Genomic DNA, 12,732 nt, shown 5'->3' with positions numbered 1-12,732 from the left:
TTCCTCTTCCCTGGCCTCTGAGCTCTTGGAACCTGCTTTGCAGCCTCCAGGCTGGCCTGGCTGAAGAAGTGGGTGGAGTGGGGCGGGGCCTGCTGCCTGCGTTGAGTGTAAATGCCCGGCTCAGCCTGAGCCTTCTCTGGGGACACCTGGCTTGTATGGGGCAGGCGCTTTGGGGTCAGCTGGATCTGGGTTCAGATCTTGGCTTCTCCAGTTTCTTGCTGTGTGACCGTGGGCCAATAGCTGCACTCCCCTGACCTTCAGAGACTAGCTGCGGTCCTTTCACTCTCTGAGGCCAGACCTGGGAACCCTTAGGCAGGTGTGTCACTTTGGGAAACCCTCAAAGGCTCTTGTCTTCCTGTCGCATTAATGGCTCTCCATCCAGATCTGCACCCCTTTTCCTCCTCCTTCGTGGCTAACTTAATGAAACCAAGTTTGCAAATAAAACATAATTTCAAAGACAGGCATGTTGTTGGAAGGTCTGGGATGGTCTTAACAGCTGTCTCTCTAATTACCACAGATGCTAACGAGGTGCCTGAAGCCTCTGGTTACAGGAGCAGAGCTGCTGTTTGTTTGCCAGGGCTGGATAGGAAGCAGGGCTGCCAAGCCCGCCCCTCCATTGAGGTGCACACACACCTGAAGGCCCTTGGGCAGGCAGGGCCTGCAGCAGACCCTGTGCCTAGTCTCTGGGTGGGCCTCACCTCTGTGGCCGACTCAGCCAGCCCAGATGTGAACGTTTCTCAGGGACAGCTCTCCATTCACTCAGTTCGTCTAGCAAGTGTCTGTGATGTCCCATGCACAGGCTCAGCCAGTGCTGGCAGTAGGGTATGGTGAGCAGGCCAGGCAGCTCCCACTCCAGAGGGGTTGGCAGGGGTGCTCAGGTTCCTTCAGAGAACAACAGATGGCGGGGGAGACCAGTGGGGTGGTGGTGGGGGGTACGTGTGCTGGGAGCTCCCTGGGAGCCTTTCTGGAAAGGGCACATTGGGTTGTGTCCAGAAGGGCCCATGAAGACACCAGGGGAAATTTCTGCTTGTAGAGGCAGCAGTTGCAAAGGCCCTGAGGTGGGACAGGAGGCAGTTCTCATGCTACAGCATGGGGAGCCAGAGGGTGAGGGGTCAGAGTGGTCAGGTGCCCGCTGAGGGCCCGGGACTGTGCTACTGGCCCTGTGCTGTGCGCTTGGGTGCTGGTGAACCTCCCTGGGTGAGCAAGCCTCCCCCGGTGGGTATGTCAGCATCCATGACACACCATAGGTGTGTCCCAGAGTAATATGGAGGGCCTAGCTGGGTGGTCCCTCAGAGGCCAGCGGATCACAGTCACACTTGACGTTGCGTAGTATGGGGTCCGCCTGTGCCGCGGGCGGCGGGCCATGGGGAGCTTTGTCCTGCGCACCTCCAGCTGGGGAGCAGGCCCCTGGGAGGCTGGGGCTGGGCGGGGATCCTGCTGAGACCCGGGGAGACTTCTGGGTGAAATAGACAGGCCTCGGCCCTCCTTGATGCAGGCCCCGTGTGCCACGCCATTTTCCTTGCTATGCTACGGCGTCTCCTGGCTCGTGTGTAATTTAGAGTTTTCATGGGATATTTGTAGGGTGGGGTGGGTATGTTTTGTTTCCTGATTTTCTTGCAGTCTCTGCTGGGCTTTGGGACTAAGGCTATACTTGCCTCCTAAAGAGTTGGGAAGTGCTGCCCATTTCTCCTTGCCGGGAACACCGTGGCTGGCACTGGACGGGTGGAGGGGCAGGTAGGGGGTAGACTTGGGGGTCCTGGCTGCAGCCTTATGCCACCTCCCCCACAGGAGTGCGCTGGGGAGCCGCTGTTCATGCTCTACTGCGCCATCAAGCAGCAGATGGAGAAGGGCCCCATCGACGCCATCACGGGTGAGGCACGCTACTCCCTGAGTGAGGACAAGCTCATCCGGCAGCAGATTGACTACAAGACGCTGGTGAGCATGACCACCCTCTGTCCTGGGTGCCCTGGTGCCCCCCACCCCCCAATTGTGGGGCTGACACTGCTGCCCTGCTCCACCCCGCCCGCAGACCCTGAACTGTGTGAACCCTGAGAACGAGAATGCACCTGAGGTGCCGGTGAAGGGGCTGGACTGTGACACAGTCACCCAGGCCAAGGAGAAGCTGCTGGACGCTGCCTACAAGGGCGTGCCCTACTCCCAGCGGCCCAAGGCCGCAGACATGGACCTGGGTGAGCGGGCAGGGCCGTGGCTGCCTGGGGTGTGTGCTGGAGCAGAGGGGCAGGGCCATGGCCCAATACTGAGCTTGGCAGGGAAGTCCAGGCCAGTCCTCCGCACCAGGCTGGCGCTGGTCTGGAGGACAGTGGAATGGCAAGTGGGCTGTCCAGTCCCAGGTTGGGTGTAGAGGGTGGCTGCCCCGCCCTGGGCAGAGACTCTGGGAGGTGGTGGGTTCCAGTGTACTCTGGGAGGCAGTGGGCTCTTAGAGCCCTGAGGGGGATACTCAGGCTCATGAGAGGGGCAGGTGGAGCAACTGAGGGCCAGAGGGGATGGGACAGGTTTGGGGTGGGGCCCAGAGTCCTGCAGCAGATGTGACTGGAGAGGCTGGGGCCCCGTAGAAGCCTCGGTGCCAGGCTGAGGAGTTGGGGCCCTGAGGCTTGGGGAAGGCAGGGCAGGCCCCCTTAGGCTGGGGTTGCTATGGCAGATTGGGAGGGCTGCGGCAGGTTGCCGGGGGCTATGGCAGGTTAAGGGTGCTGCAACAGGTGTGGAGATGTGTCCCTGGTCTGTGCTGGCGCTAGGAGCTGCAGGTGGGCCCCATCCCACCTGTGTGATGGATCACTGCTGTGATGGAGGAGGGAAAGAGGCCCCAGCGGCCCCACCCTCCAACTCCCTCCTCTCCGCAGAGTGGCGCCAGGGCCGCATGGCACGTATCATCCTGCAGGATGAGGACGTCACCACCAAGATTGACAACGATTGGAAGAGGCTGAACACACTGGCTCACTACCAGGTGGCTCCTGGCCCTCCGACCCTAGCACAGGCCTCCCTCCCCTTGGGGCTTCCACAGCGCAGCTGCCAATGTTTGCAGCATGTGGGCTGGACAGCAGTGAGATCTGTCAGGGAGAGGAGGGGAGGTGGTCACATATGTGTGTGGACCATCCCAGGACCCAAGCTGGGCTTGTGGGTTTGCCCGGCAGTCCTGGGCTGTCCTGATGTAGAGACCCAGACTGAGTGAGGCGGCTGCCTCCAGGCACAGCACTAGGGTGTCACTTGGGTTCCCAGCCAGGGAGCAAGAGTCTGGTGGTGCAGGGGCACCCTGGTGGGTCACAGGGTCCCCGGCCCTCTGCCCACAGGTGACAGACGGGTCCTCGGTGGCACTGGTGCCCAAGCAGACATCCGCCTACAACATCTCCAACTCCTCCACCTTCACCAAGTCCCTCAGCAGATACGGTGAGGGGCCAGGCAGCGGGCGAGAGGGCAGCGTATGGGTCCCTGGCCTGGGCAGGACGTCCCCCGGGCTCCCACGCTGCCGCAGCCGGACGGGAGGACCCAGGGGCCGGTGTCAAGCCTGTCACTTGCATTCTTGACCCTACCCTCCAACTCTGGAGGCTGTGCCTCCCCCCGACTGTGTGTCCATACACAATTATGCCACCTTTGTGGTGTCATTGGCTGCCCCAAAATCCCACGTGGGTGGGGGTGCCATCCCCAGCTTTCAGATGGGGAAACTGAGCCTCGGGCGGGGGGCGCGGGGTGCCAGCCAACGCGGGCGCTGACAGCCTGGTGCTGCAGAGAGCATGCTGCGCACGGCCAGCAGCCCCGACAGCCTGCGCTCGCGCACACCCATGATCACGCCCGACCTGGAGAGCGGCACCAAGCTGTGGCACCTGGTGAAGAACCACGACCACCTGGACCAGCGCGAGGGTGACCGTGGCAGCAAGATGGTCTCGGAGATCTACCTGACGCGGCTACTGGCCACCAAGGTGGGCCTGGCTGGCAGATGGGGGCAGGGGACGCTGGGCCAACCGAGCTCGGAGAAAGCGCCAAGCCCGGAGCAAGGCCCTCACCCCCACGCTGCTCCCATGGCCACTTGCCTAGTCACCCAGGAGGTGTAGGCAGCCAGGCAGAGCCCTGGAGCTCAGTGTCCCTGCCTGCCCCCCGCAGGGCACGCTGCAGAAGTTTGTGGACGACCTGTTTGAGACCATCTTCAGCACGGCACACCGGGGCTCGGCCCTGCCGCTGGCCATCAAGTATATGTTCGACTTCCTGGACGAGCAGGCTGACAAGCACCAGATCCACGATGCCGACGTGCGCCACACCTGGAAGAGCAACTGGTAACGCAGGGCGGGGGCGCGGAGCAGCATCCCCCAGGGCCAGGCCAGATGCGTTCCCAGGGCCCGAGGGCCTGTTCTGATCAGGAGCCCGCAATTGGGGCTCCTTGGCGTGGGGACACAACCCAGCAGGGGCATGGCAGGCCAGCCCTGTGCTAACTGGCCTTCCCTATCTGCCTGTGCCTCTTGACCCATGGCTCACCCTCCGTTCCAGCTGCTGAGCCCCTCCCACTGCTGCAGGAACTGTGTGCAGGTGTGAGTGGCCCTGGGTGTGCACAGCTGTGCAGATATGAGTGTGGGCTGCAGCATGAGAAACAGGGCACACTGGACCAGCCCTGAGCCAGCTGGTTGCAGTGATGAGGGCAACAGGGATTGCAGGTACTCCTGGTACTCTTCAGTGCGAAGAATTTACAGCCTCCCCACTGCAGTGCAGGGCCGGGCCAGAGCCTGCTTACTGAGGCCCAGAGACCCAGCCACTTGCCACGATCTCACGGAGCAGGTGGAGTACAGAGCAGGGCCTGCCCAGACTGTACCGTGCACAGCTACACCAATGTGAGCTGGGGCTTTGTGAGGCTGAGTTTCGTTATGAAGAGGCACCTAGCCTCTGAGTGGCCTCTCCCCAGAGTGTCTGCCTCCCTGGCCAGCTAGTCCCTTGCTTTCCTCTGGCCTGGCCTACTTCTGGGACAGTGACCTGCTTCTTCCCTGGTCATGGGCTGCCCAACTTGGCAATGTTGGCTTTCTCTCCGCCACACAGGCAGGCCAGCCCTTGGCCTCACTTCTTACTCAGGACCCCCAGGCTCTGGTCTGTAGCCCCCTGCCCCGGTTGGCACACCCTAGCCACACCCTAGCTCCTGGAGCAGGTCCCTGCTGTGTGTGTGTGTGTGTGGCCCCCACCCCAGCAGACAGCCCCACCCTTGCCTGCTGCAGGGGAGCGCCTCTCTGTGCACCAGCCCCCACAAACTGCATGGCCCAGGGGTTCTGGGGTGGGACTGCTCCCCCATACTTGGGGTCAGGTGGATGCCGTCACCTATATGGCTGGACCCTGCTTCACCAGGAAGTGCCCCTCCTCACCCTGCATCCTGCTGGGGTCTCCCACCAGGGAGACCTCCACTGTCTTAGCTCCCCTCTCTCCTGGACTGTCCCTGCCACCTCTGCAGGCTCCCAGGCCAGCAGCCACCCCTGACTTGGTCTTGTCCAGCCCATGTGTTGCTTCCCAAACCTGGGATGCAGCCACCCCAACCTGTCCCAGCTCCACCCACTGCTCGCGGAGTCTTGGGTTGAGATGAAGTGTCACGAAGCCCCTCTCCTGGGCCATGCTGATTGGGCACAGCAGGAGAGGGGGGCCTCCAGGGACACAGTGTCTCCAGATCAGCATGCTCTGGGAGAATGTTCTGTCACAGTGGAACATTCTAGACCCGTGCTGTCCAGGGTGGTGGCTCCTGAGCGTTTCAAATGGCACTGGTGTGGCTGAGGGTCTGGGCTCTTAACTTCATTTAAGTTAAGCAGCCACATGTGGCCAATGCTGCCAGGCAGCCCAGCTGATGGCAGTCCCTTAGGTGGTGTTTGGGGCACAGAGGGCTGGTCTCTGTAGGAATGGGTCTCCTGAGCCAGAGCTGAGCTGCAGGTCTCAGTGCAGGAGCCAGGAGTGCAAGCCAGCATGCAGGCCTAGGAGGGCGGTGGCTGTGTGGAGTGGGCCCCTGAGGGCCTGGTCACATCTTGCCCTTGTGCAACCGAGTGCATTTGAGCATGCCTGTCTTGTGATGCTCTGCGTGAGATGCAGGTGGTGGGAGCAGCACATCTCTGGTTGGGCGACAGGGGACGGCCCTCACTTACCCATGGGCCCTGTACCTCTGTGGGCCTCGTTTCCCCATCTGCATGGAAAGCCATGCCCACTTTGGATTTGGAGCCAGGAGGGCCACAAGGTCGCTGCTCAGGAGGGAGCAGAGGCCTGTCTGAGCGGCGCCTGGACTCTCGCCTGCAGCCTGCCCCTGCGCTTCTGGGTGAATGTGATCAAGAACCCACAGTTTGTGTTCGACATTCACAAGAACAGCATCACAGACGCCTGCTTGTCGGTGGTGGCCCAGACCTTCATGGACTCCTGCTCCACCTCTGAGCACAAGCTGGGCAAGGACTCGCCCTCCAACAAGCTGCTCTACGCCAAGGACATCCCCAACTACAAGAGCTGGGTGGAGAGGTGGGCGGAGGGGGCAGGGGTTGGGGGCAGTGGCCTGGGGGGCAGCCTGGACTCTGCTTATGTGCCCACCTGGCCACTCACCTGCAGGTACTATGCGGACATCGCCAAGATGCCGGCCATCAGCGACCAGGACATGAGTGCGTATCTGGCTGAGCAGTCCCGCCTGCACCTGAGCCAGTTCAACAGCATGAGCGCCTTGCACGAGATCTACTCCTACATCACCAAGTACAAGGATGAGGTGAACACCATGGGAGCCCACAGGCTGGGCTGGGAGGACTCGCTGGCCCCTGTCACAGCCACCTGCTCTGCCCAGCCCTGCCACTCCTCCCTGAATCTCTGGGCTGCCATGGGCCACCTTCACTCCTCTGTACCCTCTGGCCACCTGGTTCCTTGGTGCCAGGAGGGAGCCTGCCAGGCCGAGCGGAGAAGGCCGTGGTGGAGTCACTGTGTGCAGCCATGTGGGGTCAGGGGTGGGGAAGATGGGATGGCAGCTTCTTCCTGAGGGAGATGGTGTGTGGGTGGTGAGCAGCTTCCCTGAGGGGCACATTTCAGGGTTTTCCAGGCTGGACCAGCGTCTCCAGGGCTGGGCATAGGGTCTTGGCAGAGCTTTCCTTTCAGTATCTTTTCTGCTGACTTGGAGTGAGGCCACATACATGGAACTGGGGAAGAGGTCCAGGAGACATCCAGGAAGGACTGGCTCCTGGGCCGCACAGGACAAGAGCACAGGGCCAGAAGGCAGGACAGGCTCAGCCTGTGCCAAAGCTCTGAGGGCTGGGAAGGCCACGGGAGTGAACCAGAGCCACCCTGGGGAGGCCGGGGCAGGTGCAGCAGAGGCAAGGAGCCTTCCCAGGGTGCCGTAGGAGGCAGGCAGGAGGCAGAGGGCTGTCCTCAGGCAGGTGCCCCAGGGGAGCAGAGGAGCAACCAGAGACCGTATGTATTAGGGTGGGGGGTGGGGACAAAAGCCTGGGGTCCTGGGGCTCACCAGGGAAATGGGAACTGAGGCTCTCTGAGGAGCTCTGCTTTAAAGGGGCATAGAAACCCCAGGGTGTGAGGACTGGATGGAGACATGTCAGCAGCATAGCCAGGCAGCCAAAGGATCAGAGCCTGCTGTTTTAGGGGGTGAGGGTAGGATGATGACAGGGGTGGGGCTCATTCTCCGTATTGGGGTCCTGGAGGGTCCAGGCTCACAACCAAGGTCCCTTGGCCAGGGATAGATGGGGTTGAACCTCTGGTACCTGTTCTGGAGGCATCCGCCCTGGGCCTGCTGAGTGTGTGGAGGCTGGTGGCCCGGCATGCTGACAGCTCTCCTGGCCCTGCAGATCCTGGCAGCCCTGGAGAAGGACGAGCAGGCGCGGCGGCAGCGGCTGCGGAGCAAGCTGGAGCAGGTGGTGGACACGATGGCCCTGAGCAGCTGAGTCCCGGCTGTGATCGTCCAGCAGGACGCAGCGTGAGGGCGGCTGAGCAGGGACCGGGGCAGCCCTCGCCGCATGCGTGTGGAGTGTCCGGTGGTGCTCGGGCCGCCGCAGTGCAGCGACTGCCCGGCCCTCCCTCCCCTGCCTCGCCCGGCCGGGTCCCGGCTCTTCCTGTGTGGAGGTGATGGTACCTGCCACACCACAGCTGGGCACACAGCTGCTTGCTCAGGGGCCGGGACAGCACAGGGTGCTCAGGCCGGCCAAGGACCTTCATTGCCTGTCAAGAGCTGCCTGGTGGCCTTCATGGGAGAAGGGCTGACCTCTGAGGGGCTGAGGGGTGAGGCCAGGGCCCTCCAGGGGGAGGGGTAGCCAGCTTGGGCTGTCCCCTTGAGACCGGGACAAGAGGCTGGGGGTGTCAGCATTCCTGGCTTCCCAAGCTGCCCCCAGGCGGCAGAGTCTGAGGGTCTGGGGGTCTGGTCGGCAGCTGGAGAAAGAGGCAAAAAGCCCATAGCCGGGCAAGAGGAGCTCAAGTCAGTCTGGGCCCATTGCCACCGCCTCCCACATCCAGCACCCACGCCCGCTGCACCGCTGCCATCCTCAGATTCACCGCGTGCTCTGCGTGGCCGAGGCCGGAGCACCACATCCACCTCGCCCCAGAGAGTCCCTGCTCCCTCCTATGGAGGGGCTGTGGGCCAGGCTGCTCAGACTCCTGGGTGGCTTCCAGACGGACCGGGCAGCCCCTCTCCGTCCTCAGGGCTGTGCCTCTGGGAGCCACTGGGCCAGGGGCCCTGGGTCACAGAGAGCACGTTCCCGTTATTTATTCCCCTCCGCGTCCTACGCAGGCTGCCCTGGCAGCTGCCTTCAAGGGTAGGCCGAGCTCCCCGCCATGGAGCCCCTGAGGGCAGCCCCTGAGCACTCCTCTCTCTCCACTCTCTCTGTCCCTGCCCTGGCGGCTTCCAGTGTGGCATCTCAGCAGGGTCCTGGCCCCTCCAGAGCAGTGGGACATCTGGGGACTGTTTTTGTTTGTAGGGGAAAAAATTCTGCTGCACTCTGCTTGGGCCTTGAGGTCTGTGGCAGGGCCCCTCTGGCCTGCAGTGGCCTGGATCTATCTGGGCCATGAGTGACGGGCAGTGACCAGAGGGACTGGAGGCCAGCGGTGTCCACCCTTGCCCTCAGCAAGAGAGAATGCATTCTTAAAAGAAAGCTGTACATGTATATATATGCACATATATATATGTGGCTCTAGCCTCAGGCTCCAGCCCCAGTGGGGTACTGTACAGTTAACTGAAGAGGAATTTTAAAGACGATTTGAACAAAAAAATGAAGGCAGTGGGAAAGCAATGCCAAATGACTGTGGAGAAAGTGGCCGGAGCCTCCCTGGAGCGGAGCAGCCCTGAAGTCCCCTGACCTGCGGGCCGCTGTTTTGGTTTGACATGACAAGGAAAGGACTTCCTGCTGACTCTGAGAGCCTCCGGGGTGCCGTGGCACCACGGGGCATGCATGATTGTGCTAGCGTTTAGTCTGAGTTGATCTTTTTAAAACTGCAAGTGTTGAATACTAGAGGTTGTTAGACCTTTTTTTATGTTTTTTAATTAGTCACTTGTAAAAGCAAACAAGCGGTCCATCCCCTTTTCAAGGTCACTTTTTTGATGGTACCGAAGATCCCATGGACTTTAAGGGACAGCTAACTGTGGCCAGCCCCAGCCTTGTATCCTCGGCCAGGCCCAAGGAGAGCACTCGGCCCCACGGGGTGTGCCAGTCTCGCAGTCGCCCCTCCTGAGCAGCGTGAGCCAGATGACGCCGCAGAGACCCGCCCCTCCCCTGAGCGTGGGTCGGTGTGGAGTGGGTGACTGCTGACTCGGAGCTCACTGGCCCCGTGGGCACCGTGCCAGGGCTGGGGCGTTCTGCTGCTGCCACGCCCAGCTGAGGCCTGGGCCCGCCCCTGCCACCAGCCCACTGAGGAGGTGGGCTTACTCCCTGGGTAGACTTGGGGGCCAGAGCTGACTCTGGGGGCCAGTCCATATATAGTGGCTGGGCTGCTTTTTTCAGTAGCCCCTAGCATTGTCTGGGATTCCCGTCCCTGAGTGCGCCTCCACCTATCTTCCGATGCTTCCTGGCTGCGGTGGAGTGGGAACCTCAGTTTCCCCCGAAGTCTTCCCTGGATGCTGGCTTCAGGTTGAAGTCCCTGGTTCTTCCAGTTCCTCACGGGTTAGATAGGGGCTCCTGCATCACCTTCAGAATCCAGTTCCAACCCCCACCCTCAGGCCTTGTGCCCTGCTCTGCCCTGCCAGGCTGCCCTTGTCCATGTGAGTAGCATGGGCGGGAGGTGGGGACGACAGTGGTGATGAAGGGGGTGCACCACAGGCCTCATATGGAGCAGTTCCCACAGGGGCGTGTGGCGGGGGCCTGGCCACCACAGAGCACATGGCTGTGTCTAGGCGCAAGCACTTTAGCAGTATCTGTTTACATGCGCAAGGATCAAGCCGACTACCCGTGCTGTCTACTGGGACAGCAGTCTCCAAGCTACTCCATACCTCCCTCTGCCAGGTCGTGGAGTTGGGTCCCAGTTCCCACTTGTCACTGGTTCCCACTGTGCGCCTAACTGCAGCACCCGGGAGCTCTGGCCTGGGGCTGGAGGCCCTGGTAGGAACTGCCGTTGGAGTCCGGTCTGTGCCCAGCAGCAGTGAGCGGCTCCCGTGGGCCCTGTGTCTGCAGGAGCCGGGGCTGCGGCACATGTGCTGTGAAACCGACACCCACCTGGCGTGCTGCTGCCGCCACTTGCTTTCCACAGCATTTCCTACCCTGTTCCGTGTCCTTCCTCTCCCCGCGCCTGGCTCAGTAGTGCTGGAACAGCTCACGCCTCCGCCTGGGAGCCTGGCCTCTTGATATACCTCGAGCTTCCCCTGTGCTCCCCAGCCCCAGGACCACCGGCCCCTTGGCCTGAAGAGCTGGGGGCCCCAAGACCTGCAGCGTGGAGTCCGGGGCAGAGCCCGGAGCGGCGTGCCGTCCCACCAGAGCCTTCGCCCTGGCTTTCTCCCTGTCTGGATTCAGTGGCTCACGTTGGTGCTACACAGCTAGAATAGATATATTTAGAGAGAGAGATATTTTTAAGACAAAACCCACAATTAGCTGTCCTTTAACGCCGCAGAACCCCCTCCCAGAAGAAGAGCGATCCCTCGGACGGTCCGGGCGGGCACCCTCAGCCGGGGCTCTTTGCAGAAGCAGCACCAATGACTGTGGGCCCGGCCCTCAGATGTGTACATATACGGCTATTTCCTATTTTACTGTTCTTCAGATTTAGTACTTGTAAATAAACACACACATTAAGGAGAGATTAAACATTTTTGCTAAAAGCTCTTGGCTCCAGGTTTTCCTTGCTGGGAGGCAGGGGCGGTTGCAGGAGCGCAGGCACATCCCAAGCGCGGAAGCGTCTCTCCCTGGGAGACTCAGCCACACCCAGGACAGATGGCCACACTCTGTGAGCTGGGTGCGCTCAGTCCAGGTGACACATTGGAGCCCTTGGCGGAAGCTAAAACACCAGTGCCTGACTCCCACTGGAGCCTTGGAGCTTCCTGGGGCTGAGCGGTGGTCACTTTTATATGCTCCCCAGGCGATTCTCCCGTGGCACCCCTAGCTCGGAGCAGTTGCTTCCAGCCCATGCTGCGAGGCAGGCATTTCGGGGTGCCTTGTTAACTAAAATCAGATTCTGACCCCGAGGGGCCCATGAGCAACAGCCTGGGGGATCCGAGGCTGCAGTCCTGGGCCCCCTGCCTTCAGTAGCCAAGGCTGGAATTGTGTTTCCCAGACTCGCAGGCAAGGAACCGGGTTTGAAAAATGTTGGTCTTTCCAACAGACACGGGCTATGCTGCTTCATCTCATGAAAATGTGTACAGATACTAATGATGGAGGTGTGGACGCACCTTCTGCCAGTGCATGGCTTTGGCCAGTGGCCCCATCCCTGGGCTCATTTCATCCATGGACCAACAGGGGTGGCTGCTCCTGCCGCAGAGGGTGGGTGCAGGGTCAGGTGTGACACATCCCCAAGGGTCCTGGGCACCTGCTTTGTAGCTGTGTCTTCAGGCAGACCCCAGGCTTGACCGCCTGAGCACTGCCTGTAAGTGAACTCACTGGGACTTCCAGCAACCCTGTGAGGTTGGTGGCAGCTGCAGCTGAAGCTGAGGAATTGAAGCAAACAGAGGTTGCACAATGTGTCCCAGCCACAGGGTGGTAAGCAGCAGCCTGCCCAAACCTAGGCCCTTGGGACCCCAGGCCCTCCCCACCACCCCCAAGCTCCCACCTGTCTCCCTCCAGCCTCTCCATGGACTCGTTGCTAGGGCTGACAGTGGCCCATAAGTCATCATCAATACCTCCCACTCCCAAACAGGCGCATCTTGACAGTGGTGCTGCAAGCACCAGCTCCGTGCCAGGCTCAGTAACTGGAGAGAAATCAGTGTAATCACCACAAAATTGCATCGGAAACAAATTTAGCAAATGTGGTCCCGTTTAGGGTGTGACGCAGCCTGTTCTCATGGTTCAGTCCCCTTCAGCTTTTTTTCCGGCACAATCAGCCCTGCCTCAATTACCCTCATTAGGCCTCCGAGGGCTCTGGCCCGTCAGCCTGGAAGCTGAGCCATCTCTGAGCCGCAATCAGCGCTCACTGTGCGAGTGATCGGGTGCAATTACACAGCAGCGGTGATGGGGCCTTCTGATTGCTGCGCGAGTGCACTGGCTCCTGAGGGTATTAAACCATCAGCTATTAATGCTGGTGGCTCTGAGCAGGGCACCTGGATGGGCTCTCTTCAAGGCAAGGGCGAGGTCAGCCTGTGGGCCTGGGCAGGATGGAGGC

At 61.1% G+C, this 12,732-nt stretch overlaps 1 protein-coding gene across 4 annotated transcripts in view; it reads left to right on the top strand.

Moving 5' to 3' along the window:
• PLXNA1 (plexin A1) overlaps positions 1–11,239 on the top strand; it is a 55,625-nt gene extending 44,386 nt beyond the window's left edge. For all 4 annotated transcript variants that reach the window (XM_001114446.5, XM_077993728.1, XM_077993726.1 and 1 more), the window contains exons 24-32: positions 1,789–1,935; positions 2,030–2,189; positions 2,859–2,962; positions 3,306–3,402; positions 3,742–3,932; positions 4,114–4,283; positions 6,262–6,474; positions 6,562–6,712; positions 7,794–11,239. In XM_001114446.5, coding sequence (XP_001114446.3) covers positions 1,789–1,935; positions 2,030–2,189; positions 2,859–2,962; positions 3,306–3,402; positions 3,742–3,932; positions 4,114–4,283; positions 6,262–6,474; positions 6,562–6,712; positions 7,794–7,889 — 1,329 coding nt within the window. In that variant the 3' untranslated portion in view covers positions 7,890–11,239. The remainder of the gene's footprint in view (positions 1–1,788; positions 1,936–2,029; positions 2,190–2,858; positions 2,963–3,305; positions 3,403–3,741; positions 3,933–4,113; positions 4,284–6,261; positions 6,475–6,561; positions 6,713–7,793) is intronic.
• Positions 11,240–12,732: the final 1,493 nt, after the last annotated feature.

The sequence above is a fragment of the Macaca mulatta genome, chromosome 2 (genome assembly GCF_049350105.2).
Source record: "Macaca mulatta isolate MMU2019108-1 chromosome 2, T2T-MMU8v2.0, whole genome shotgun sequence".
In the NCBI taxonomy this organism is placed as follows: Eukaryota; Metazoa; Chordata; class Mammalia; order Primates; family Cercopithecidae; genus Macaca; species Macaca mulatta.
This window is presented reverse-complemented; position numbering and strand designations above follow the sequence as displayed.